The sequence below is a fragment of the Falco rusticolus genome, chromosome 8 (genome assembly GCF_015220075.1).
Source record: "Falco rusticolus isolate bFalRus1 chromosome 8, bFalRus1.pri, whole genome shotgun sequence".
NCBI classification, from domain to species: domain Eukaryota; kingdom Metazoa; phylum Chordata; class Aves; order Falconiformes; family Falconidae; genus Falco; species Falco rusticolus.
Genome location: NC_051194.1, coordinates 11,755,359 through 11,777,735, shown reverse-complemented (window position 1 = coordinate 11,777,735; position 22,377 = coordinate 11,755,359). Strand labels below are relative to the sequence as shown.

The window sequence follows — 22,377 nt, the reverse complement described above, 5'->3', positions numbered from 1 at the left end:
ATTGTACAGTATCATTAGACATTGTGCCCGCTGCAATTCTCAAAAAATGTCTCCTGTGACTCTGTGCTTCCTTCAGCTCTGGCTTTCTTAGCAAACCCCTAAGTGTCCCAAACTCAGGGTCACCAGCATAACCTGAGAAGGTACCATCTGGGTTTGTCAGGCTGGTTTCCTGGAATGGGAAGTGAGTTCCATGATTACTCCATAGTTACAACATCCAGCCCACAGGAACTCTGTTTGCTTTGTGTTGCTTCGTTTTGTTAATGTTTGCTTTGAGGATTTGACGACTTGGAAATTTCTGGAGACTTCGGGTCTTTTGAAGTAGGTCTCTGATGGTATCAGAAGAGGCTCTTGTAACTGCAAGTCCTCCAGCCCACTTAGCTCATCTGAAGTGGAGTCCTCCAAAGCAGAGCAGAGCAATTGCTCTTGAGGTTTGGGACCAGAGGTTGTTCCTTTCCGAGTGTTGCCACCACACTCATCACACAGCAGAGCTTGGTGGGCTCACGTTTTGCCTGGCAGGACATTGCAGTGCTCCTGCACTGTGCCTGAAAAGCCTTTGCCGCCATATGGGGGAATTTGAAGTGGACTCTTGGCTACTTTTGCTGGCTCTGAGCCACTGGCACAGCCTGCTCAGCTTCACGTGGCGCTGAGGATGGCCCCTTGAAACAGCTCCGGTGGCACCCAGCGCACGCGTGGCATCGGCTGTGGTCCCTGGAGCAGAGTCGGGAGCAGCTGGTGGGAGAGGAGAGCTGTCACTGCCCGGCGCAGGGGACGTGCTGGGCGGCTCTGTCCTCGCCTGCAAGAGTCCGCACTGAGGGTTACGTGCTGCTTGGCTGGGAGATGATGGTATGGAGACCCCAGGAAAGAATGAACTAAGAAAACAAATGAGCTCAGCTGGGCCTGCTGTGTTAAGGGCTGTGCCAGATCTTTCAGGAAACAGCTTTTATAAGGAGAGTGGAGCCTTCCAAACTTCGTACAGCCCGAGTGGCCTGGAGCAGATCCTGGCCAGTCTGCTTCGCTGGAAACGTGAGCCTCGGCAAGGAGGGGTTGCCTGAGGCTGAGCTAACTTTGGCTGTAAAATTGCTTTTTAGGAAGCTTTAGCTACAGACAATAGCGAACTCCCAAGAAGGGAGGAGGAGAAAGGGGGTTCGGTGAGATCTTTTTACAAAGGAGAATTATGCCTCCTTTCTGCTCCCTTCCCAGCCTGCTAACCTGCTTGGCATGGGCATCAGTGTGACCCGCAAACTTCAGGGCTTTTCTCCCAGAACAGCTGTGAGGATGCTAATAGCTCACCACAAAGGCCTCATGAAAGAGGTGGAGCACAACTCATCCATTTTCCAGCTACAGTACCTGACTTTCCCCTGTCCCATTGCATCGTCATCAGAGCTGGAGGCGGGGCAAGGGTCCAAATTACTATTTTTTTGCTCTAGAAAGATGAGGATCTCTGCTGTAGCACTGTTGGGTGGATGGTCCCAGGCTAGCTTGCAGCCCGTAATTAGTACAATTGCCTTTTCTGTAGGGTTTCAGCTCACTGCTGATGTGCAGACAGTATTATCCCAGGAAGAGTGCCGTGCTGGAGCAGTTGCTCTGCTTCTGTCCTTTGAGCTGTCTTTAAACAAACTACCCTACATTTTTCTCCATTGCATGGCATATGCATTGTAGGCCATAGAAGCAACGGCCTTGGGAACATTTTGCTCCTATCCAGCAGGATCACAAACCATGAGAGCGTGTAAGGGGCTGTCCTGATAGGGGCACTGTTTAATTCAGCTTCATTTCACAGACGTGGGACTCTGTGCTTATGCTAGACCCAGGACAGCCCCGGAGGCACTTTTCTCGTTCCCCTTCTTTTAACCGGGATGTGTGCACAGTGCGGGACTTTGCTAAACAGATGCTAAGTGCAGGGCTCCTGGAAACGCCATCTCCCGTGCCTGCTTCCCCATCCTAGGAATAGCCCACGTAGCTGGCTGCTCCGTGGGCTGGGATTAATTATGTGTACGTTTGGGGCTGCCTTTTTTTTGAAGTGAGTTTGGAACCCGTGCCAGGGAAAATCTGGATGTGATTTGAAAGGTGCAGAGAAGTGAATTCTTTCCGAGGCGGTGGGGCGGAGGGAGGGTGGGGGGAGTCCTTCAGGGTAAAGCAGGAGGCACAGCTGGTTTTCCACTTCTGAAATATCTGGCTTGGTTCGCGGCTGTGATCGGCAGGGTGATGTGTTTCAGGTTCTCTGCCCCTCCAGTTTGCTGGAGATCCAGTAACAGCCTTTGGCTCAAGAGGAGCCTCAACCATTTTGCTGGTTGAAATCCCTCTGCCTTGTTTGGTTGGTTTTTTTCAGCTCCTTGCTCCACAGTATAATTCTAGCTCTGCCTGGAGAATTCCCACAGGAGGGAATAATTTGCAGAGCCCTGTTTCTCTACCTGTTTGTTTGGAGAGATTAACCCCTCTTGTAGCCCGCCTGCTCTATCTCACGCTGGTGGAGACCCAAATTCCTTATCAGCCCTTTCCCCAAGCTCCCCTCTGACATTTTTCAGTCCTTGATGAATGGCTGAGGCAGCGGGGGCCACGCTGGGTGGCTTGCAGCCCCGCCTCCAGAGCCGCCACAGCACCCTTTGCTCTCTCGATGGACCAGATAAAGCAAAGCAGCCCTGATTAGCTGCAAAGGGGTTTCCTAGTCCTGGGAGAGCAGAACCTTTCCAGCACTGGAGGATTTTTTTGGGCAGACACAGTATCTTCAGTGGAGCTCCTCTGGCTGGCGCCAGCTCCACTGCATGGGGGACAGAGCTCATGCCCCCCTTTCCCCGGGGCATCCTGCAGCGGGTGGTGGGCACCAGCCGCCTCCTCCTGCCCAGCTGGGTATGAGGCAGCCCACCAGTGTTATTGCTGCTGCTGAAGCCCTGAGCCCAGTGATGTGCAGCTTAAATGCAGAAGAGCAGCCTGTGCTCCAGCTGTTGGACAGAAGGTAAAAGCCACCGTTGTCCCCCGTGTCCTGGCCAGACTGTATCAATGAAAGGACTGACACAGTGGGGATTTGTGGGGGAAAGGAGTGCAGGGAATTGTGGCAAAAGAAGGTTTTAAGGAGGGATTTAAAAGAAACCATGCTATGGCATGAAGCATTTACAGGAAAACTCTCCCTAGGGTGAGGCACGGCATGGCACGGTTAGGACAACAGCTGCTGTGGGACAGTGCCGGCCTGAGGTTCACAGGGACACGCTCGATGGATTCGCTGCCTGTTCATCATGTTGGATGAACTGCTGCTGATGTGTGGTGGGCCTCTGGCCATGGTGGATGGAAACAAGTAGCAGTGGTGGAGGGAGAGGGACGGGCCCGTGGGAGAAGGGAAGAAAGGAGCAGCGCAGCTGTGTTGGTGGGACATAGAGCTTTGTAACTGGGGAGCTTCACATCCCACAAGGTTGTGAAGGTTGACAGCATCAAGCATATCTCAAAGCAGCATCAAGGTGCTCTGCTGTGGTTTTTCAGGTTTCCATCCCAGCAGGGTGAAGAACACAGCTGGCCCCCTGCTGTCAACCCAGAGCTTGGGGCAATGAAGGAAACAGAAGCACTGAGACAATTTGAGCGCCAGAGCTAAGCAGATGGTGCCAGGCAGGTCAAAAGGAGAAGGGAGGGAAGGGGTTAGGCAGGGAAAAGGAAGAGCAGGCTGGAGTGCCCATAGCTGTCTTTCCAGGCTGCTTGCAAGGTCTCCCCCTCCCCTCTGCCCTGCTACTGCCCAGGCAGGGAGACGGGACGCTGGATGCTGACTCGGAAGTTCTTCAGATGTGGGCAGACAGTGGGTTTGTGGTAGGCTGAGATCTTTTTGCTAGGTTGCCCCAGCCCCAGTCCCCCTCTGAGAACCAGCTGGTGCCTCCAGTGCTGAAGTGCCTGTATGGGCGTTTGCTTGGCTGTAAAAACTAACCAGGTTCAACAAGAAAATCAAATGAGTAAACAAATGCTTGAGTCGGCAAGGGGAACCGGAGACAGCTTCTGCTGCTTTGGTACTCTTGAATTTGTCTTTTCTTTGGGTAGGTAAAAGCCTCAGCGCAGCTGGCTTTGGCTGCAGCCCAGGCTCCAGCCCAGTGCCCTGTAGGTACGGTACGCCTTCACCAGGTTGGGGGGCCAGGGGAAGAGCAGCAGGGTGAGAATTGGCATCATTTGAGCATCATTTGGCCTTGGGATTTCCTCCCCATGGTGAATCCTCTGCCAAGGGCTGCTGCTCATGCCCTGTCCCTTTCCTGGGCTGTTTGTGGGGACAGGGGATGGCTGGGGTCTTCTGGACCCTGTGATGAAGGTCCTCCACCTGCCCCAGCTGCTTTTGTGTTGTGTTTAAAGCACCAGTGATTTCTGGAAAGCACTGCATGAAAAGCTGGATGGAGACTTTTATTATTTTTGGGTGGTGAAATTCAAGTTTGACTCCGAGGTCCTGTTGGTCTAAATATTTATGGCAGCTTACTGATTTTTTGAAATTAAAGTAATCCTTGTTACTCTAAGGCCACCCTACGATAATAATCTGTTCTGCATTGCTTAATTCCCCCCAGCACTGTAACCAGGCAGTGAAATGTGGTATAGCTGGAGAGATGTAGACGGGGAACATCCATCCACTTTTGCACTGAAGATCAGTGCAGAGACTTTGTTTGATTTGATTTCTAAGGAGTTGCATATATTTCAGTGCTTTCCCTTTTGGTTTTATTCCCTCTGTCTTTAAAGGATGGGTTGTGTTGGTTAGATTTCTCTAGTCAAAATCCTGATGGAGAATAATACTGCCAGGTTACCCTTAAAGAGCAGATGCATGCAATAATGCCTAACCTGCTGAGAAATGGAAAATGTATAGCAAGCAAAGCACGTGTCATGCTTTGGTGCATCTACAGTTATATTAACGTAATGTGTAATAAATATATTCCCTGGAATAAGGTGTTTCATATTCTACCAAAGAAAGACCAATTTCTAAATTGTAACTTGTACACGGAGCATCTTCAGGACCGTTGTCCTCTTCAGAGGCACCACTTTTTCTCTGTAGGTATTAACAGGTTTTCAAGATCCAGAGAAATCAGGCAGCATGTCCTGAAGTCTGGGTACTTCTTGTACAGGGAGACGTGCCAAGGCAGCCATTCTGTAGTAGTGCCTTATCTCTGTCTTCTTTTTCCAAAATCAACTTACTCGACACATTCCCAGGTGATAAACGTTCAGTCTACTCATAGCTTTGTGTGTATAAAGGACAGTGTATTTTATGGCGCTTCCTCGTGAAGTGGCTTTCTTGTGCTAGCAGGGAGGGAGACTCATTGCTCTCATTGCTCATGCGTAACGTTCTGTATGTAAATAAGAAATTCTAACAATTTCGGAGTGCTTGAGTTGTGGTGTGAGTGAGAAGCTGGTGAAGCTGGAGCCTGTAAGCAGCACTGACCTTCCCAGCTGATGGAAAACCCCACTAATCAGCACGTTGTGCAGAATTGCCTTCCTTCACATGTCTTCCCCTCGATACTCCTCGTGCTGGTGTTGAGACTGAGGGCAGGAGCACTGCTATGTCTATGAGGCTGTTAAGAGTAAAGTGAATCTCATCTGAGGATGTTCTTAAAACTAGAGCTGGTAGTCATTTTTGTCATATTGGAGCAAATTTTTCTGAGCTTGCTGGCATCCAGGAGTCAAGGATCCATTTTTGTCATATTGGAACAATTTTTTCTGAGTTTGCAGGCATCCAGGAGTCAAGGATCCAAACTGCACCAAGGCTATCCTTACTCTTGCTAGATACCACGAGGGCAGCTGAGATTGCTCCCTCTTTGCTGTCGGTGGTCTGCATCTCACATGCTGCAGATTTACCAAGTGAACAGTTCATCCAGCTGGAGGAGTTCACCATGGAAAATCAAACCCCTGAGACCTTCCCCTTTTTTCAGCTGGCATCCTGCTGTGCAGATGTTTCTCAGCGTTCTGCCTGGCTTGCCTTTGCCTGGAGCTAGGTTACACTGTGCCAAAGTTGAGCCAGCAACCACGTCCTCTGCCCAGTACCTGTGTGTCAGGCTGCTCGCTGGAAGGTGCCAGGGCAGCATTTATCCAGCACAGTCACCAGACTTACCTTTCCTCTTGCCTTGGCCATCTGGCCATTTCTTTGCCACGTGTTTCCTTTAGGATCTAGAGGAGCTAATCCCAAACCTTCTCCTCCCCTTCAGCGTGAAGGACTATCTGCTGTGGGCAGGAGGAAGAGAGTCCACCTGGATGATTAGCAGGGCAGCAACCTGGTACCAGGCTGAGAGTTGGCAGCCAAAAAAGCGTAAAGCAGCGAGCACTTAGAATGAGGTGTGGGTGATGGGCACCATTGCCTTCGCTGTGTCCCCTGGAGCTACAGCAGTGAGGGGTGCAGGTAGGAGATGGGTCATATCATGTGTTTCTGTTGCATTGTGTGGTCTTTGGCCATGTGAAAAGCCCTAGAGGACAGCACTGTTGTTCCCATTTTGCAGATACGGTCTCAGGAAAGCGTGCCCAGGGAAACGTTGCATCGCACCAACCCAGCAAGTTGCCCATCTTTCCCTTCCAGGGGGGAAGTGGCTTCCTGTGCTCTCTCGCCTTTCAAGGCAAGGATTTATATAGCAGTATTTGGCAGCACTGAAGGGTCTGCAATTATGTTAATTAGGCATTTTGATTAAAAACCAGCTTCTTGTTGGAAAATAAACTTCCTTGTTGAAAAATACTAGATCTAGAGCAAATCAAGACAGGAGCTGGATTTCCTACTGGTTCGTATGCTCTGTGCCTGGACTAATTTAAGATCACTTCGGTTGTTGTGATGTATTTATTCCCCAAAACTATATTCTTTTTATTATTATGCACTAGCATCTATTGGTTAAACATTTAAATATTCCCACATCCAGGGCTTATTATTTTTCCATTTATAATGTACCCACCCATCAGTGATTTCATTTTGGCAGACAAACCCCAAACAGCTATTCCTTATAATTGTCAACAAAACTATTGTGATCCATTCATCTTTTTAAAAATCATCATTCAGATAGAAACCTATGCAGCAAATACGCCATGACTGCTGATGAGAAGGGAAAACTGTTGATCGTTTTCCTGTCTGATGGAAAATAATTACTACAGGCAGGGAAGGGAATGCTGACCTGGTTGTTGCTCCCAGTCTTTCCAGACAAATTCTGTGTTCCCAGGCTATTCACCCTCAAATTCTAAAAGACAGATTGAATAGAGGGATATTTTTTTTTCCTCTGTATCATAAAGACTGCCAGACTTGGGTCTGGCAGGCTGTGGGAAGGAATGCGTTTCAGAGCAGAGCATTTCCCACCATGAATGTCTCAGCCCCTCACTGTCAACAGGACATAAATGAGAGTCAGTCCTGGTATGAGCTGGTCTGACCCTGTGCATTTCACTGAAGGGCAAGGACAGAGCTAATACTGTGTGTGATTGCTCCCTCGGACAGTCCAGGTTGGAAGGCGTTCTGCATTAACTGAGCCTAGCCGGAGATTTGGCTCTTCCATGAAGTTCTGATTCATGCTCCTTGCAAGCTGAAGTTGGGTTGGCTTAGTTCGTCTCTGCTTATAAAAATGCACTGGCAGGCTGCACAAGTCACGCGTGTTCCCGATCCTGGACAAGTCAGGGAGAAGTGGGAAGGCAGGGGTGGTGGGGGTGTGACCCAGCCCTGGTTTTAAAACTGTGGTAAGCGTGTGGTCACTTTACCGTGTCCTGTTCTTGGGTAGCTCAGTAGCATCCAGCTTCTGGTTCCAGCAATGCTGCGGCTCCTGCGAAGGCTTGCTGCAGGGGCTGATGCTAGCCATGGTGCAGCGCTGAAGGCTGGGTGATGCTCCAGAGTGCTTTTCTCCTCCTGTTGCTTGCAAAGAGGGTGTGTTGGTGTTCGGTTGTGAGGGGAGTTTGGTTTCTGGGTTGCCCCACGGTGACCTCTTTGATAAGTGAAGAGATGGCGTGGACAGGCACATCAGTTGCTCTCCCTGGGTTTTGTGGTGGGATTGGAAACCCAAGTAGGGACAAAGAGATGAGACTTCCCTGTGGTGTGAGAGGTGTAAGGAGGATCTTGAGGGAACTTCACTACCACCCACACCACCACCCCAAACCACAATTTTCCAGGTGACTGTATAGCAAAGCAGTGCCAGCTCCTGGTGCTTTGGAAAGTGCAGATCTGAAACCCTACCCTATACCAGACCTTTTGATCACTGAGTCTTCATGTGTATCTGTTTCACTGTCTGCTAATGGCTTTTGTCTTGTTAAATGCCAGAGAAGCTGTTCTTTGTGAGAGCAGCTTGAAGCATTTAGGACTCATTAGACTTCAAAGGAAGGAGGCCTGTACCGCAAGCCAGAGGGGAGGAATTGGAGTGGCAAGAGGATCCCATTAATGGAGAACAAAAATAAACCCCAGACAGGAAGGAAAATCCTATAGGTCTGACTCGGAGCTGCAGTCCTGACACTGTGGCTTCCAGGACCAGTTGGACACAGGAGCTGCACAGGGAGAAACCCTCTGGCTTGGCTTCTGCCCACACTAGACCTGGATGCCCTGAACAAGCCTGGAGCCTGCAGCAAGGGTCCCACCTGCGCCGGCATTCACAGGGATGCCCGCTTCTCTGGCGAGCACTGGCGTTTGCTGGTGGACTTGGACACCCAGGACCTGCATGCCAGCAGACCGTAAGGTATCAGGCACGTGCTTTGATAGGGGCTGCTGCTCTGTAATTGCCACATTGGTGAGGGAAGATGGGGCTGTAGTATGCTGGTAATTGGTTCCTCTTCTCTCTCCTTGAACATGCTTGCCACTTTAAATGTGCTTTATTCTGATGAGGTATTTAATCTGTGGGAGGGAATGGGCTTTTTGTTTTTTAGGTACAGTGCTTTTGGTAAGAAGAGGATGTGCAGGGAATAGGTCCTAACTGAGTGATTCATGGGAGAGTGTTCCTGGGTGTTGTGCTGACCTGCTCTTGTCTCTCCATCTCTCCTGTTTCAGGGAAGATCCTCTTCCGCCGGAGTCACATCCGTGATGTTGCAGTCAAGCGCCTGATACCTATTGATGAATACTGCAAGGTGAGGGGAGGTTTCTAGCATCAACCAAAGATGAAGCCACCTTGATGAGGCTTGATCCTGTTTGATAATATATAACGGTGTGCCAGTGCTGGGAGAACGGGGAGTGTGGGCTATTCCCCACTACCAAACCCTTTCTGTGATGAAAACCCATGCACTGATTTGCTTTTCAATCCATTAATGCTGAGGGCTTGGAGACCTGGGCTTGCAGGGTACAGGGTGGCCCAGCTCCATGCCAGCTTGCACCCTGCTGCTGCTTTCCCTTTCTCTTCTCCTTTCTCAAGCTGCAAACCAGACCCAGCTTTCCAGATGGGCTGGAAAGGACTGGCCGCGTCCAGTCTGGTAGGTGGTTTGGAGTGAGATGGTTGCGCGTAGGACTAGGCTTGAAGGGCTTGGCTCCTTAGGGAGCCTTTCCTTTCCCATCTGCTGGGAACGAACCTGCTGTTTTATGTAGAAGACAGCTCTTTCTTGAACCGATGGTCCCAAACTGGGATGTAAACTCCTGTTACTGGTTATGTGAAACAGTTACTTGCAGAGATGTAAGATGACTTGTACCTGCAGAAAATTCTTGGAAGCCAACAGAGATAAGGCTGGGACTATTTGCCCCATATGCTTGAATGTAAAACTGTACTTAAGTTTAAATCAAATTGTGATGTTAGGGCATTTCTTTGGGCAGGGAGGGGAACAAAATACTGAAGTCCACAAAAATTATTTTCACACAAATGTAGTATTCCACATGTCATCATGTTGAAGAAGTGCACTAGTACTTGCAGCAGCCATGGAATGGTTTGACGGTACGACCAGTACCTCCAAAATCCAGTCTGAATGCTGTTAAAGTTGTATACAAAGACCACAGAGCCCATGGGAGAAGATGGGGAATTGGTGAAATATCCATCACATTCTTTGAGCACGGGAGGTGTAGCAGTGACTGTGGCCTAGGACTTTCCATGGTGGAAGAGACTGTGGGTTTTGGGACTCAGCCAGACCCATGGAAGGGATGTCGTGGCTGGAATAACAACTACAAGGATAAAGGTGAATTAGTAAATGCATCTTGACAGCTCTGCAGTGAGGCTGCGGGTGAAAACCACTGCAGGCCAGGATAGCTGATGGGAGCAGAGTGATGGAGATGTAGTGCAAGGTGTGCTTGGACCTGCATCCTCCATGCAGCGTGGGGGAGGCTGCTGGTACAAGCGACCACTTGGCTCCAGCTGGGCATGATCAGTCCCTTGTCTTCTGAGTCACTAAAAAGTGTCAGCTACATACAGACGCACACAACTGTAAATTTAATTTTGGGGAAGAGAAGGTCCCTAAGTGATAAGATGCTGCAGCTGTCTCTTTCAGAATGATGCCATTAACGACATAAAATACAATGAATCCTTTTGACTTAACAACTGGAAAATAATGGCTGATGTTATATGACCCGCTTAGGGAGCCGCTTTCTCCTCCTCCCATTAATGCATTACCAAGTAGGAACAGGCACACGGTGCCTGGCCTTGCAGTTGCTGCTAGTTAACTGTAAAGCTGCTGAGCTGAAGGTGGGTGTGGGACCAAAGGCTGCAGAGATGTGGAATGAGCAAGGAGTCGGCAGGAGCAGAGGGATGTCCCTTCTGGGCATGTCGTGCAGCAGATCTCAGCCACAGGGTCCCAGCACACTCTTGCTGCTATGTTTATTGATGGATGTGGATGTTGCATGTGCTTGGAGGGTGGTGGTGTGGAACAGAAATACGGAATATCTCCTTCAGCTTGGCCCTCCTGAGTGAGAACTGAGGGTTAGGTGAATACATTGTGAACAAGTTCCCACAGAAAAATGTGTAAGAAGGTTTTGCTTTCTTGCCATCTCCTGCAAGAGAAGTAGGGTATCTTCGTGCTCTGGGAGAGCCCTAGAAAGAAGGTGGGTAAGATCTGAGGTGGAACTAGGCAAAAGGATCAAGGGAAGGAACATGGAACCTTCTCCAGGCCACAGAATCAGAGGGATTTTGGCATGGGGGAAATAGAGTAGATCATGGGATGCCTGGAACTGGGCAGTGGTACCTTTGGGTACCACCTGGGAATGGCATCCGTGCAAAACTTGGTCTTTGAATAGCCCTACCCTGGACCCAAAAGCCATGAAGTGAGAAGTTTTCTCTCTCCTCTTTCTCACATGATCTTGATCGTAGCTGGCCCAGGATTAGTGGTCTGACTGGCTGCTGTGCTGGCAGTGAAGGACTGTGCTGAATGGCTGGAAGGGCTTTTGGGGGCCAGCAATTAGGTCAGTGTGGAGCCACATCTGATCTGTGTGGTAATCCCAGGGCTTTGCAGATGTGGCTTTGTCTCCAATGCAGAAATGAATGAAGGTTTGGTTCGCCCACACTGCTGTCACAAGACTGCTGTGACAGCAAATGGAGGGGAGGGGGAATTATATAGAAAAATGGTTAAACATCTGCTCCAGGTCAGGCTGCGGCACTGCTCTCTGATTTCAAATCGTCCCTTTTTCAGTTGCAGGAGGGTTTTTTACTTTTTGCAGTTGCCAGCATCTGACTCTGTTTCCTCTGACGAGCAGAGAGCAAGCAGTTGCCCATCTTGCCTCCCCTGCCCAGCCCTTGCTGCAGCCCACATTGGAGAGGACCTAGAAGAGCTCTGGCCCAAGGCGAATATTGCTGTCCCAGACTCTGCCCCCACCTCCTAGAGACAGGCACATTCTCACCCTGCAAGCCCCACCATTGAAGCCTGTCTTTTTGCAACAGGTTTCCTTGAAGGGAAAGGAGAAAAGCAGAGGCAGCGTATAGCTCCTGCCACCCGACAGCACACGTAGCAGCCTTCAGCCCTTGCCCTGATGAGCTGGTGTCTGCGCTTTTGCCTCCTGTTGCTTCTCTCCCTGTCACTTCCCAAGCTGCTGTTGCCCAACGGAGCATTTTTGGGATGTGCTCATCAGGGCTGACAGCACTGAGAGTCTGCCACGTGTAAACTGCCCAGCCTTTCCCGAGGATGCCAGCTCCATGCCCACAGCACAGCTGGGAAACTGAGCCCTGCCGTGACTGGGAGGCTGGATGCTGGGGTGGGCAAACCTGTAGCTCTTACCCTGCGAGGGCACATCTGTCCAGAAGGCTGGAGCTGGGCTAAGCAGGGCCTGGGCAGTCTCAACTTATTCTCCTTTAGTCTCCAGCTGCAGCTGGGGTAGTGTGGTGTGTGTACCTGGGGGCTGTCTGGGCCTTGCTCCGCTTCAGTGTGTGTTTGCTGTAGCTCTCCCCAGCCTGGCTCTGTGCTCCTGCATGCCAGGAACCACACGGGTGCCGAGCTCCTTGCTGTGACCCCGTCCCCAGCACTGAGGGCCTGTCCTCACTCGGCTCCTTGCACACAGGCTTGATGCTTCCGATCACCAGTGTCTCTGTTCCGTCCGCAGGCTCTGATCCAGCTGCCTCCCTACATCTCCCAGTGTGAGGAAGTTCTCCAGTTCTTTGAGACACGACCTGACGACTTGACGCCCCCCAAAGAGTAAGTTGGTTGAGTGGCTGCTACCACCCGTGTGGTGATGAAACACAAACTGCCTTGAACTTTCAGGTGTCCATAAGTCTGATGTTCACCAGTTCCCCCCAGGAGTCACAGATCTGGGACTTGAAGGCTTTCTTGCAGAGGGAACAGGGGCTGTGGAGCTCAAGATGGACACCCCTGCCTTATCAGCCATCTCCTGGCATAGCCTTCTTCAGCAGGGAGGTGGAAACACTTCTCTGGGACCCCGTGAAGTGTCGGTCTCCTTCCAGGCCACTTTCTACTTGCAAATTCTGGTTTCAGAAACATGGTTAGTCTGAAAAGCCTCATTTCACATGGTTACTAACAACCTCTGCCTCATTCAAAAGGCTCTTCCCCTTAGCCATGTCCATGAGCCCTATCCATAACAACGCTCCAAAGTCTTTCCATGCAAAACAAGGAACATTTGCAAGGAATCTCGCGTGCCTTACGCAACTCTGTGTGGTTATAAGTCTTGTGACTATGAGCTACTTTGGCCAGGAGCCACCCATCTCTTACTAATCACAAGCAGCATAAATCTGAGCAGCCGCCTCCATCTCCTGCTATGCTGCTCTCTCTTTTTATGCTCCATGTGACACGATGCACGGCTCTACGAAGGCTGAGCAATGGAGGAGACTTGATTAATTGTGAGAGGAAAGGCAGTAAATTGATTTGACATCATTCTGTATTGGAAGAGTGTGGAGGTAGATAAAGGGATTTTGTTTTTCTCCTCCGAGCTGCAACACTGAGCCTTTCAGGTCTCCAGCTAAGTATTATGCTTGTGTGGAATATGTCTTCTCCCTGGGTTTTTGATTTTTTTCATTCCCTCTCTTAATTCCCCCTTCCCCCCATCCCTGCTTTCCTCCTTTGGCTCCTGTTTCTATTTGCTTGGCCTGTCATCATTCCTTCTGCAGCTCGTGGTCACTTGATGAGATTGGTCTGAGGGCCCCCGGAGCCCATTAACTAATTGCTTGCTGTCGGCTGGTGCTCTCATCCATCCTGCCCTGCTCTTGCTCACCACTTAACCTGCCGCCCCGTCGGTCATCCCTCAGCAAAGGGGCAAGCAAGGGACACAAGGAAAAGAGGAGCTTGCAAGGACATTGGGTGGGGGTTTATCGTGGGGGTTAACAGCTTCTGGGGCTGTTGCGGGGTGTGGGGGTTGCCTGTGCATGTGTCTGAGCCCTGCATGAAAGGGTGCTGAGCTGCTCTGGAAAAGGAGTCAGCTATTGAACTGGCCTGTAGTTGAGGCACCTTCATACACAGTGGGTTAAAGGGCAGCTTCAGCCTTGCGCCCACCTTCCTCATCTTTATTTTGTCTTGTAGACTGAGCCAGAAATCAGAGGGGGTGGGGGCTGTGGCCAGAACAAGGAGCACAACAATTCAGATGGGGAGACCTTTGGGTGCTGAGCTCAGCCCCAGAGCACTCTGCTGCGTCTGAAGCGCTCCTGGCCACCCAGCCAGGCAGTGATCAGTGCCAAGTCCCTCGTTGTCTCCCTGGGTGGGGTTCAAGAGCGAGGTGCCATCCCGAAGTCTGGCCCCAAGTATGTGCTTGTGTTGTGGGGTCCATCCTCGGGTATATCCCACCGTGTCCTGTGGGACTGCGGAGCAGCTCTCGCTGCAAAACTGCCAGGTGTTTGCGAGTGTGTGTGGCCGTCACAGTACTGGATGGGCAAGTGGGTGATGCACCACTGAATCCGGTGGTGGCCATGCTCCCTCCCGCTGCCTGCTCCTCTCCAGGGAGGAGAGGCAAGCTTGCAGCACGCAGAAGGACTTAGCGGGTGACTCTTGTCCATTTGCCTCCAGCAGCAAAATGCTGCAGCATCTCAAGGACATCGCTGTTGTGTTTCCTATCCCAGCCTGAATGCCAGAGGGGTATTTATTAGCTACAATTCAAAATGCTAATTAATAAAAGTCCTTGACTCTCTCCTCTGGAGAGATTGGTGGGAGCCCTTTCCCGAGCCCCAAGTGCTGGCACGCCGCCAGCTTACCAATAACGAGATGAAGGCTGTGATAGACGGCTGGGCTGGATCAGACGTGATAGCGTGTCTGGGGTTTGGCCGGATGTCATCATTCATCCAGCAGATAAATACTTTTCTCCGGGAATTTGAAAGGGAGCCAGGCCACGAACAGAATGATGGAAAAAAAAAAAAAAAAAAAAGCAGCTTTTTATGCTGGGTGGCTGAGAAGAGGGGATGAGGGAGGGAAAAAGGACTGGTCAGCATGCTCGGTGCCAAACCAAGAAGCCAGTCTTGTGGCATGGTGGCTGGGAGCCTTCCTGCTCCCTGTCCCTTCCCTCGGCTTCCCTGGCTGACACTTCGGGTTGCAGCACGCCCATAGCAGTGGCAGCTGGTGGCATTGAAGGGGACGTGCCTGTGAGTGCTGTTGGGTGCATCCTCTGCTTGCTTTTCTCTTGGGGTGCAGGTAGGATCCACCGAACCCACATCACCCCAGGATGTCAAACCACTGCCAGGGGCTGCAGCTGACCACAGTTCCTGCAGCTCTGATTTAACTGCAAAGGGTGAATTTAGTCCTCCAGTCTGGCAGTGTCTGGGAATGGAAAGAAGAGGTTAGACAGCCCATGCGTCTATCTCTGGGCCCCTGTGGTGCCTGCTTTCCCCAGTGCTGGAGCTCTTCCTGGGCTGAGCCAGGGATCTCCTGCTTTCCTGCAGTGCAGCTCCCTTCAGCATCCCTTGGCTGGTGTTGGAAGCACCAGCAAAGCCAGGTTGATGCTGACACCAGCCCTGCAAGCCGAGTTCTTCAGCCCTCTCACTCCCTCTCCTGCTCTGCGAGCCCCAGCCCTGCCGCTGGTGTACGCAGAGGGAGGTCGAGTGGGCAGGGACTGAGTGGAGAGGGAAAGAGTCAAATGCTGACTTTGTGTGCCTTTGCCATCGCTGCCAGCTGGGCGGTAGGTCACAGCCGACAGCGGGGCTGATGCAGAAGTCTCCAGCAGTTGGCGGGTGGAAGAGGGAGGTGAAGCCCTCCTCCGTCCCCTCAGCACACACCTGCCAACTTTCCAGCATCCTCCTGCCCAGAGCGACCACTTCAAACAGGACAGCAGATTGAGCTTGTGGTGTTTACACTGGCAGTGATGATCAGTGGCTTTTTGTGACGTGGATCCCTGTCCAGCAAGCTCCGGACTGGGATAACTAATTCCACTGCGGAGGGCTACCCCGTGGTGGGTCAGAGTGGGGCTGTAATCCAGAGCGGCTGGTTAAATTTGGGAAGAGGTGACTCCACAGAACTGGGGGGCAAGGGGCAGAAGGAGAAGAGAAATGGTTATGGAAAGAGAAATCCTCCGGGAAGTTAGCAGTCTGTGGAGATGCAGAATTTTTTTCGCTGGTGTTGGATGGAAGCCCGATGAAAACTAGTTTCAAAGAAGAGAAATCATCAAATTCCTGCTCCCTGCATATCTCAGCAGGTCTGACCAGCAGCAGGATGCTCGGCTGCTGGGGTGGGAAGTTGCTGTGTACAACCCCCTTCCATGCTTTTTCAGTTTAAAGCCGTTTTTAGCCGCGGCAGAGTTTCTGGAATAAGGCTGGGGAAATCTGAACGGCTGGGCACAAAGCCACTGCTGAGTCAAGGCATTCAGCTGCTAACTCTCCTTGCCAGCTGAATTTCAGCTCCGCAACGTGCAGGAGCCCAGGTTAACTCTGCAGTGAAGCAAGATCTGAAGTGGTTATTTAATAATTGTCCACAGTGTCCAAGCGGGGCGTGCTGGGGAGGGAGCCGTCCTCGTGCTGCTTCCCAGAGGCTGCAGAGCTGCTGTCCTCGGTAGGAGGTGTCCCTGGCCATGAGAAGCCTCTTTCTTTAAAAGCATCTTTCATTGGTTTTGGTAGGTGAGCATTCCGTCATGTATAAGACACTTAAAATTGTTGTTTGGAACCTTTTAGCTTATGAACCTCGGGTTTCCCCCTCCCCCCGCCCCCAACTCAGTGGGATCACAGGCACCTGTAAAGCAAACTTACTGTACCTCAGTGTGCTTAAAAGATGTCCTTGAGCACCACGCCTCGCTCCCTCTGGGGGCTGTGGATTAACGATTTGAAAGCTACCGGCTGCAGGAGTTCCTGATGTCTTTAAAAGGTGTAAATTCCTCTTCTCTCAAATATCTTCATCATTATACGCTGGGTCTGTCTGAGTCCAGCAGGTCTGCTGCAGAGAGAGGGCAGGGCTGAAAGGCTGCCGTGGGCTCCCTGGCTGCCCACACAGCATGCGGGGCTGGGGCAGGCAGCAGTCCCAGCACCGGGATTCTCTGAAGGCTTTTTAAGGGCTCACGACCTCTACAAGAGCAGATGATAGCAGAGGTGGAGCCCACATCTCAGCAGAGGCTGTGGTGAGTGGGATTCCATCTGCGCCTGTCCTGTCGTTGGAGATCCCAGCTGGGGGCTTGGCCGGTGAGCTTCAGCCGCTACCACCCAAATAGGTGTACTGGGAGCAGTGCTTTCTGCCTGCTGCGTGGGCTGTGGGGTGGTGGGAACCAGAGAAACCCCACATCTGACTTGCCTAGTCTGCAGCCAGATGAGAAACCTCCTCCTGCTACCGCTAAGCAAACATCCTCCAGGAAAGGCATCGTGCACATCACTTGGACTGCTGCTTCCCAGTTTAGCTGATCTTCGAAGCCCTTTGCGTGAAGCGAGAGTGGGTGGCTTTCCCTGACGCCGTCTCAGCCAGCAGCACTGCTGTGGGGCTGTGCTCCGCTTTAGAGGGTGGCCTCTGGGACTTGCTCCTCTCCTGGCAGGAAGGCAGGCCAGGCAGGCGGGTGACCCTCTGGCTGTGATCTCTAAAGCAGGTCCTGCTCACAGCGCTGGGTCCCTGCCCCAGTTTCCCAGCACTCCTGGTCTTGGTGGCTGCAGCTTCTACTGCCACGGTTTATGGTTATAGACCCCAAATGTTGAAAGTGGAGGGAGGAAGCACTGAGGAGCTATGTTTTCTTTCCACTGATGTCTTGCAGCTCCAGCACTGAGCTGTAGGCAGGCACAGAGCCTCCCTGAGGATTTTGATCCAAGGTGCTGACCTGTGGACCTGTGCTTTGCTTCTGCCTGCCAGGGAGCATGAGCATGCTCAGGGCCAGGGTCCCTCTATGGTGGCCTGGAGCTCACCTGGCATTTGCCACCAAACAGCAGAAGCTGGAGAGGTTTGTTTGCGGCTTACTGGAGGAGGGCTCCTTTTCTCCTCGCTCCACAAACCTTGTCTGTCAGAGCTCTCTGTTCCCCTGGGACACCAGCAAAATGTCCCTGTCGCTTTGGCTGCTCCGTGGGGCTGCAGCATTGCAGCTCCTCTGTGCAAACACACCCAGGACAAACCCCACTTGAAGCAGGGCTGCTGATGGCTGCCAAAGCCTGGGAAAACTTGTAAAAATTATTTTATTCTTTCCTTTGTATATGTGTGGTTACCCTCTAAGCTCACATCCCCAGCTTGCCTTCCTGCTATTTCTCCCAAAGAGCCCTTGGCTAAAGGCAGGGGATTGTGTAGTGGTTCAGGGCTGGTTCAGCTCTGCTGCTATGGATGTCCCCTTTGCTGGGGTGGAGGACCAAGTGTAGAGGGAGTAACCCCGCTCCTCCCTGCCACGTGCCAGGGGAAGCATCACCAGAAGGAGAAGGTGGAGGGGCAGGACCTGGGTCCAGCACTGCATCCCAGCTGCTGCTGAATCTAAGGGCTGTTCATCCTGGGGGCTGCCCGCGCCATCCGGGTTGGAAGGTGTGTGATTATAAGCCAGGACCTGACCTGGTGAGGAAAGTGTATGCTGCTAACGAGGCTATGCCTGCAGCAACTTCAGCAGCTTGTCGTTACTCTATTAGTCCCAAAGCCCCGCGGATGTGCAGTGAGGTGGGGGTGGCACTGGCAGTCGCAGTAATTGATTGCTTCCCGCATGCAGACTGACAGGGACGCCAGGCAGGCACCAGCCCCAATAAATCAGAGAAGGGAGAACTGGGCTGAAATGAGACTCGGGGCTGATGTGATCTGATGCGCCAGCTTGCCTCCCGTAGGGGCTGGCTGAAAGGTCCTGCTTAGGGCCGCGGTGCTGGCAGCCATTGGCAGCTAAAAGATTTGTGTTCGGTCCAGAGAAGAGGATGCTGGACAGAAGCGTGTTTCCATCATTAAAACAGGGAGTAAATCTGCTCCTTTCCCTTGTTTCCATAAACTGGAAGTGCAGACTGGTAGCCAGCATCTTCCAGAAGCAAGTCTTGTCTCTTCACGCTTTCCTGTAGCTTTTTGTGTGCTTACCTTTCCTCGTATCTGCGCTGTGCTAGGGGCAAAAGTTTTCATTGTCACCCTGGTGTGGTGTTTGGGGGATAATAGGGACATAAATTCCTGGGCCAGGTGACAGGGAATTTAATAGAAAAAGAGGAGGCTCAGGTCCCTGCTCCAAGATGGAGTGGCTGCCCCACCTAGGAAGCCATTCTAGGAGCTTTTGCTGGTAAACTAGAGATCCCTGAGTTGATGGATGTCGGTTTGGTTAAGAATGCTTGCTGGCTTGTGGCTTTTGAGCTGTGTCCCACTACCCAGACAAATTATAGCTTGTATAATGAATTGTTTTGCCGTTCTCCTGATGCCTACGTGCAGCTTCACCGTGAGCTTAGGCTAGATCTCAACTCCAAAATAGTGGTCTCCTCCTGAGACTGCTCTCTGCTGAGAACTGCCTTTCCTAGACAACAGCGGACAGAAATATCAGAGGGGTTGAATCCACTCTGCAAAACACTTTGCGCCCATGCAAACCCCTTGCATGGACAGACTACTTGATTTTCTGTGCTAACAGGGTGGCTTTTCCCAGAGGTTCAGCTTGGCTGACTCTCCAGTGGTTAAGCACGGGGATAGCACTGGCACTGCCGCGGGGGGGACAGGGGCTCCATTCAGTGCTCAGTGGAGCATTTGCTAAACATCAGTTCTCCCAAACAAGAGCTCTGTTGTACCCCATTTCTCAGTCTCTCACCTGCATAAACTTTGCTAATATCTCCAAGCTTACAAGATAAACTACCTCCTGATAGCTATTTTGATGGCATTACTGTATTACAGAAGGATTTTTTTTACAGGAGCTAGATGTTTTCCTGCAGGAGATGTTTTCTGGGAGTGCTGACCTCAGATCTGTCTCGTCTTGCACGCTGATTGTGGCTCCTGTGTGGCTGGCTTTGCAGAAGCTGGAGTTGTCTTCCTTGTGCTGGTGCTGCACTGTCCCTCTCCTGCTCTGTGAGCTGGGGCAGTGGGGCAGCAGGGCTGGTGCTGAGGTTCCCAAGCCACATGTCGGGGCACCTGTGTCCCCTGTGAGTCCCACTGCAGGGTGGGCTCTTCTGTGTGGCAACCTCAGAGCCACCTCCCTGGGGCACACAGCAGCCTGCCTAGCCTAGCAGCCACCAAACATGACAGTTTTCAACTCTTAGAAAAGAGTTTAAAATTAAGCAAGCTTGTAACACCTCTTCTTTAAACACTGTTCTGGCCTTCAGGGTTTTCCAGGTTTTATAATTACTGGCTTTTGATCAACATTTCTTGCCTGAGTTATGCCCCTGTAAGTCCATGAAGGCTTTCAGTGTCCACAGCATCCTGCTTTAAGGAGTTTAACAGCTCACCTACATATTGTTGAAGAACAGCCTGCTTGTGTTTGTTCTTAACCTACCTCCCAAGCGGTTAGCTTTGCCTCTTGCCCTCACCCCAGCCTTTTGCTCCCCATCTCACTCCTTCCCGTCAGTGCATCCAGAGGGATGCTGTCTGATACGCTAAAGAAGATGCTTGAGAAACCTGACTCTCTTTTCCTAAAGAAACGTGTCATGGGGATTATTAATTGATGCTAAGGGTTCTCCACATACAGAAGTTTCCTTTCAGGATTGCACCGGGGGATTATTCAGTTTTTGAAGGATGCTGAACTGAGCCCACCATGAGACTGTCTTGTTTGCTCAGTGTTTTAAGTGAGACTCCAGTCACATGGGAACCCTTGCCTTCAGTGTTCCCAGCAACGAGCTGGGAAGGTCCTGGGAAGCAGCTGGAGAACCGGTGCTGGGTTTTACCACGTGGGAAGTTTTGTGGGGCTGGTTGGTGGCATACAACCACAGCTGTGCATTGGTGCCTTGTAACTGTGCCGTGACTGCCTGGTTCATCTGCACAGCCTGGGTGCTGTGGGAGCGTGCACTAAATGAGTTTCACAGTGGAAGACAGAATGGCCTTTCCTTCTTCTCTTCTTCTGGAGCCACCAGTTTCCAGGAAGCTGTGCACAGGCTCTGCTGCGTGCCTTTCTCTGGTCCACAGGGGATGGAGGAGGAGGAGGAGGAGGAGATGCTGCTGGGAGTTTATTGCTGTTTCCTGTCTTGGCTGAGCTCTTGTCCCTCCAAGGTGGTGGGCAGGGGCTGCTCTTTGTATCTTCAGACCTGCAGCTCTTTGTATCCGTGCCAGGAACAACCCAGCAGCAAAGCGAAATTGCAGCTCCTTCCTTGCCCCCTTGCTCAGATGGAGCAGCCGGTGAAAGGAAACAGGGGGATGAGTTACAGTAATAGGTGTAGCAGATGGCAGGGGAAAAACACCAGTTATTTCCATCAGCGCCCTCCTGTCAGCACGCGGGTGCCATGCCCACCTGCTGATCTCCAGCATGCTCATCTGCTCCTGCTTTGCCTCCCTTCCCCGATGAACCACTGAGCTGAGGCAAATTTAATGGGGCTTATTGATAAACTCTGATTTAGCTCTGTAGTGCAGACTCTGTTTAGAAATGTCTTTGGGATTCTCTGTCCAGTAGATTCCTTCATTGTTCTCTGCACCTGGGACATGGTATTCAGGTCTTTCACAGTCCGTCATCTCTGAACTTAGATAGTCTCCAGTTTCTAGATAACAAATTCCCCATTTGTTTCTAGTACATCTTTGTTGCATTTCATTTAATTAATAACCCCATGGATGAGTACCAGAGGTTTAAGGAGCAAAGGGAAGGAGGGACCATGAGGATAAGGCATTGCAAGCAGAATGCATTGCCAGGATGGGTGGGCAGTCTTCGAAGGCAGCCAAGTCCCTGCATCACCCCATCACTCTAGGGGAATAAAATGTCTGCAGTAATTATGGTCTGAAAATGCAGATAAGCTTGAAAGAGAACAAAGCATAGCCCTGCTCTGGCTGGCTTTCTTGTGGAGCATGGGGGGATTCCTTTGCTTGGCCTGAAAACAAAAGGGAGGGAAGGGGAAAAGTTGTTTTGCCGGTGGACTTCATAAGCAGATGAAGGGGCTCCTGGGGTCCATCTGAGCTGGTCCAGCTGCCTTTCCAAGCAGTAGCCAGGCAGCTCAAAGCCTTAGGAGTGTCCCCTTAGCACCAGGTGACTGTTTCCCTCTTTGGAAGCTCCAGTGACTGTTCTGTGCTTGTTACTCTTCCTGGAAGTAACAAGGATTGATGCATGTCTCCTGGTACCAGAATATTTCATCCTGGCCAGATGGGCTTGATCCATCACACCTGCGAGCCTGAGGGGTGGGGAGAACAGTCTCCTCCGTAAGTGAACAGGGAGCAGGTTGCCGTCACGCCACGCTACAGCAGTTTTCAAGGCCACAGTGGTAAATTATACATAATGTTGAGAGCTCTTTTGTAGCAACATGGGCCACTGTGGTCAGGCTGGTGACAGGCTGGTTGGGTGTCTTGGTTTGTTACCCATGGTTTTTTGCGGCTTTTCTGGACCCATATTTTCCTTGATTTGGTGTTTATTTTTAAGTTGTAAAATGCCCCAGATTTCATTGACCCTGAAGAGAATTGTGCTTGTGCCCTGGGTTTGAGACTGTTCAGCAACCGTGTTTCTTGGCAACGTTCAAATAAGAGAAGGGACCCAGGTCCTGTGGTTTCTGACCCATCCCATCGGTGGTGTGGCTAGCACTGGCCATAGTAAGAGGACTTGGGCTGAAGCTACCTCATTGCCTCCTCATAACTACCAATGACTCCTGC

The 22,377-nt window shown here is 51.3% G+C and overlaps 1 protein-coding gene across 2 annotated transcripts in view; it reads left to right on the top strand.

Moving 5' to 3' along the window:
* SH3PXD2B (SH3 and PX domains 2B) overlaps window positions 1-22,377 on the top strand; it is a 78,009-nt gene that overhangs the window by 36,383 nt on the left and 19,249 nt on the right. For both annotated transcript variants that reach the window (XM_037397543.1, XM_037397544.1), the window contains exons 4-5: window positions 8,930-9,006; window positions 12,383-12,474. In XM_037397543.1, the coding sequence (XP_037253440.1) occupies window positions 8,930-9,006; window positions 12,383-12,474 (169 nt within the window). The remainder of the gene's footprint in view (window positions 1-8,929; window positions 9,007-12,382; window positions 12,475-22,377) is intronic.